At 53.5% G+C, this 5,225-nt stretch overlaps 1 protein-coding gene across 1 annotated transcript; it reads left to right on the forward strand.

Annotated features, from left to right (window-relative positions):
• Positions 1-454: 454 nt before the first annotated feature.
• On the forward strand, positions 455-1,369 carry LOC132567370 (integrase/recombinase xerD homolog). The gene has a single exon (XM_060233043.1). The coding sequence runs from the start codon at positions 455-457 to the stop codon at positions 1,367-1,369; it is 915 nt and encodes a 304-aa protein (XP_060089026.1).
• Positions 1,370-5,225: the final 3,856 nt, after the last annotated feature.

The raw sequence follows: 5,225 nt of genomic DNA on the forward strand, positions 1-5,225 counted from the left end.
TGAAGATCGAAGCTGAACTTCAGATCTCCTCCGATGCCTCCGGATCCACGGGGTTTGGCGTGTATTTTAGGGGGCATTGGTGTGCAGAGCAATGGCCTACAGAATGGTTGGTCAGTGGTCTCAGTAGGGACCTGACATTTTTGGAATTTTTCCCTATCCTAGTGGCTGTTTGGCTCTGGGGCGAACAGCTGGCCAACCATTCTGTGCTCTTTTGGTGTGATAACATGGCTGTGGTACATGTTATTAACTCCTTGACTTCAAAGTCTCTGCTGGTCATGAATCTGGTTAGAGCTTTTACGCTCCGTTGCCTCCAGTTGAACATTTTGTTCACGGCGAGGCATGTCCCCGGGGTCTGCAATGAGGTGGCGGACGCTCTATCTCATCAACAGATGGAGCGTTTTCGGCAGCTCACCCCAGAAGCGGACTTGCGGCCGGAGCGGATGCCCTCGGATCTATGGCGGCTTGGGAAGCTGAAGCTGGTAGGGCCATTCAGTTGGCTTTAGCGCCTAGTACAAGAAGGGCTTATGATAGGGCGGCCTCTCAATTTCGGGAATTTAGGAGGGCTGCTGCGCTGAAGGATTGCTGGCCGATTCCCACGGCTCATATTATGCAATTCAGCGTATATCAGAAGCAGAAGGGCCTGGGGTTGAAGACTATTAGAGGCCAACTTGCGGCGTTGGCCTTTATTAGTAAAGCCCAGGGGTTTGTGGATAGTACGGCTGATTTTAGGATCAGGAAAATGCTTGAGGGTTGGTCCAGGGAGCGTGGCCCGCGCGTAGATGACCGGCAGCCCATCTCCCCTTCTGTATTGAAGGGGTTGTTTGGCAGCTGGCCGGCCATTTGTTCTTCCACTTTCGAGGCCGCTTTGTTTCACGCGGCTTCGTTGGTGGCATTTTTTGGTGCCCTGCGGATCAGCGAATTAGTTATGCAGTCCAAGACTGACTTTTCAATGTGGGCGCTCCAGGCCGGAGACGTCAAAATTGATCAGGGGCAGGTAGTTTTGACGATACGGCGATCCAAGACCGACCAATGGCGGAAGGGATCTGTCATCACTCTTGGACAGTGTACGGTCCATGAGTTGTGCCCGGTGCGGGCTGTTAGGTGTTATGTTCGGTTTAGGGGCTTGGGGGACGGTCCCCTCTTTCGGCACGAGGACGGCTCCCCCCTCACCAAATACCAGTTTTGGGCGGTGACTAGCCGAGCCTTGGCCGCAATAGGACTGAAGGGCGTCAAATTCGGGACCCATTCGTTTCGCATTGGTGCTGCCTCCACCGCTGCGTCAATGGGTTACACGCCAGCTTCCATACAGCGCATTGGGCGCTGGCAGTCGACGGCCTTTAAGTCGTATGTGCACCCGTTAATTGCATAGGGGGTCAAGGGTCAGGCGTGGGTGGTTTCGCTTTAAGTTCACCGGCCTGACACTTTTTTGTCTTACAGGTTCTGTGGCTCGTGGTGAGAGGCGGTGTGTTCTCATCTGCGGCCACAGCATGGTGTTCTGGGCCGCCCATCAGGCTCGGCGGTCTTCAGTGGGCACCCAGCTGGGCCTCAGTGCATGGGCAGTCGTGGAATGGCTGGGTCGGCGGGGCCCGCGGTGGCCTGGTATTATGCCATTATTGTTCAGGGAAAGGGCTGCTCCGCCTCCACACATATTGGTTGTTCACTTGGGAGGGAACGACCTGGGGATGCTGCGAGGGAAGGCTCTCTCGCAGCAGGCGCTGGCCGATCTCCGTGAAATTAAACGGAGATGGCCAGGGGTGATCCTGGTGTGGTCAGCGATTCTGCCACGCAGGGTGTGGAGGTACGCCCTTTCGCCTGGGGGGATTGAGCGCGCTAGGCGCAAAGCTAATAGGGCTATACAAAAAGCCATGGAGGATGGCTTGGGAATTTTCCTGCCTCATCCGGCCATACGGGTTGAGGATGCTGACCTGTGTCGGGCGGATGGGGTTCATCTTTCAGAATTGGGCAACCGGGCCTTTTTAGAGGAGATTCGGCAGGGCTTGCGGTCGGCTCTGGGCCGCCCGTTGGGGCGCTAATGCCTAAGCAGAGGCTTGGCATTGGCGGTGGCCGGGGATGTGTTGGCCACAGTGTTTGCAGGGGAGCACCTATGGCCTAGCACCTTTGGTGCGTGTGGTCTGTATGAACCGCAGATGGGCTACACGGCTCAGTGCGGGGAATGCAGATCACGGTGAGCCTCACCTCGGGCGGATCTTTCCATGGGGGATCGATGCTAGCCCAGGTGGAGAACGGCTGGGGGCCTGGCCGCTCAGTTACAACCCGAATACGGCGGGTTTGTGCTGGGGGCAGGGTTGCTCGCCCTTTGGACAAGGCGGGGTCCGTGGGTGACCCCAGGGGCTTGTCTGGTTAGGTCTTATCCCTGCCGAGTTCACAGGTTAATTGAGTTTAATAAAGCGGCCCGGTTTAAACCCAATACTTTGTGTCTGTCTCTTATTTCGACTGGGGGGGCAAGGCCCGGCCCTTCCCAGCCAAGCCGGCATCGCCGGCGTTCAGGCTGGGGGCTGTCTTTGCCCCCGCGGAAGAACGAGAACAGTAATTGTCAACCTCAGCCCATCCGGGGCTAGAGCGGGGCGTGGCGTCAGGGCTATATAAGCCCTGGCCCCGCCCGGACTCAGTGCGGCTGTCTTCTTGGCTCTCTGCCCACCCACCCTCCCTTGGCAGTACAGGTTTCAACCGGTCGCCTTGTTGGGGGCCAGGTTGGAATTTTTTCATCTCCGCATAATTGGCCCATGTGGAGTTGTTTTTCGCCTACCTTGTACTGCCTTATAGTGTCAGGTTTATTAGGGGGATTGTAAGTTGGTCGCTGGCCGGGGATGTGTTGGCCACAGTATTTGCAGGGGAGCACCTATGGCCTAGCACCTTTGGTGCGTGTGGTCTGTATGAACCGCAGATGGGCTACACGGCTCAGTGCGGGGAATGCAGATCACGGTGAGCCTCACCTTGGGCGGATCTTTCCATGGGGGATCAATGCTAGCCCAGGTGGAGAACGGCTGGGGGCCTGGCCGCTCAGTTACAACCCGAATACGGCGGGTTTGTGCTGGGGGCAGGGTTGCTCGCCCTTTGGACAAGGCGGGGTCCGTGGGTGACCCCAGGGGCTTGTCTGGTTAGGTCTTATCCCTGCCGAGTTTACAGATTAATTGAGTTTAATAAAGCGGACCGGTTTAAACCCAATACTTTGTGTCTGTCTCTTATTTCGACTGGGGGGGGCAAAGGGAGCTGCACTGTCTAGATGTTAAGAGGGCACTTAGTTTTTATATTGAGCATACAAAAGACTGAAGAAAGTCTGATGCACTGTTTGTGTCTTTCAGTAAAGGGTCACGGGGGCGACAGGTTTCCACTTCCTCTCTTAGTAGATGGCTGCAGGAATGCATTCTGCTGGCTTACAAGGCCCAAGGTCAGATCCCTCCAGATAGGATCACGGCTCACTCTCTGAGAGGTGCTGCTACATCGGCAGTGTATAGGTCTTTTCCTTCCTTGGAAGCTGTGTGTAAGGCAGCAACGTGGTGGTCTGTGCATACCTTTACCAAACACCATAAGGTAGATAAGTGGGCATTGGCAGAGGCTGCCTTTGGGAGGTGTGTGCTGCAGCATGCACTCTAAACAGGGAAGCCGGTCCCGCCCAGGGATGTGCAGCTTTGCTATGTCCCAGTAGTCAAACCGACCCACTGACCAGGCCACTGGAGAATGGAAGATTTGTATCACTTAACGTGAAGCTTTCTTCTTGGTGGACTGGCAGTGGGTCGGTCCAGCCCGCCCTTTGGTGGTTGAGAGGCTTCCTGGGTTTTGGAGCTGGAAGCTTACTCCTTCCTTTGGGGTAAGTTACTATTCTGTGGTTTGTAACCCCCTAGTTCAATTATCCATTTCTGTATGGTGCAGTTGAGCATAATAAAGTTTTCTTCTCGTGTACTTGGTAGTGGAGTATGTTTAATGGGGAGGATTTGGGAGTTATTTCCTATAGGGGGACATGTGGCTTGGAAATGACTGGAGAGATCTGGGAGGTACAGGCCACTTCCCCTCTGGATCGATTGGAAGACTCGACCCTGTGATGAGGAAGAGGAGCCTATACCCCCGGTAGTCGGACCGACCCACTGTCAGTCCACCGAGAAGGAAGCTTCACGGTAAGTGATACAAATCTTCCATTCTTCATTCCATTTTTATCCCATCCTTCCTTTCAGGAACTCAAGGAAGTATGCTCAGCTCTCCTCTATGTTATCCTCACAACAACACGGTGAGGTAGGTGGGTCAGGCTGAGTTAGAGGGATTGGCCCAAGATCACCCATTAAACTTTATGGGATTTGAACCTGATTTTCATCAGTTCTTATTCCAGCATTCTGACCACCATACCATGGCTCTGCACATGCATCTGACCTTTTTTTTTTTTGCCTGCACATAAAGGGCTGCTGTGGAATGAGTGGCCTGGCCATGATCCATTATGCCTGGCAGTGGACCAGTAAAAGAAGGCAGAATTTATTGATTGTTATTTGGTGGCGCCATCCATGATCAAATGAATGTGACCCATCTATGTCTGTACATCAAATACTCAACCTATGTACACAAACCTCTCTGGCTGATCAAAAGTGAGGTAGTGCATTGTGGGGAACCCTTCTCTTTAATTCTAGCTCTCACCTTTTCCCACATCCAAATGGAAACTGCATAAGGTTCCCAGCATCCCCCTTGGGGGTGAGGTTTTCCCGTTTGGGGGCCACCAACCTGCTGGCCTGGGGGTGTCCAGTGGGGGATCCCCACCCCCGAAAAACTCCATTGGTGCTCCAACATGCCCAGCATGATGATGTCAACCGGAAGTGATTTTATTTTGCCAGGCATGTCGTGTGCAGGATGCTCTAGAAACCGGGTAAGAAACTCTATGGTACCATGATTCCCCTGTGAGCAGGCAGGTAGGACCTGGCAGCCCTAAAACAGCAGCTTGTCGAACTGTTATGTTCTCAAGTTTGCATAAAATTCCATCCTTGAGATGCTGAGAGGGTGAAAAGGACTCACAATTGTCCTCTTCTTCCTCCCACTAGGAAATGGTATTGCATCCCATCCATTTTTTATGCACCTTTTCTTTCTGTTTTTGGTAAGCTTCACCTCCCCTAACCTCTTTTCTCAGACTTGGTTGTGCAGTTAGTGGCAGAAAGAGAATGAATATGGGGTCCAGAAATAGTAAATTGAGCCCAGCCTCTTCAGACTGTAGAGTAGAGGACCGCATT

The sequence above is a fragment of the Heteronotia binoei genome, chromosome 2 (genome assembly GCF_032191835.1).
Source record: "Heteronotia binoei isolate CCM8104 ecotype False Entrance Well chromosome 2, APGP_CSIRO_Hbin_v1, whole genome shotgun sequence".
In the NCBI taxonomy this organism is placed as follows: Eukaryota; Metazoa; Chordata; class Lepidosauria; order Squamata; family Gekkonidae; genus Heteronotia; species Heteronotia binoei.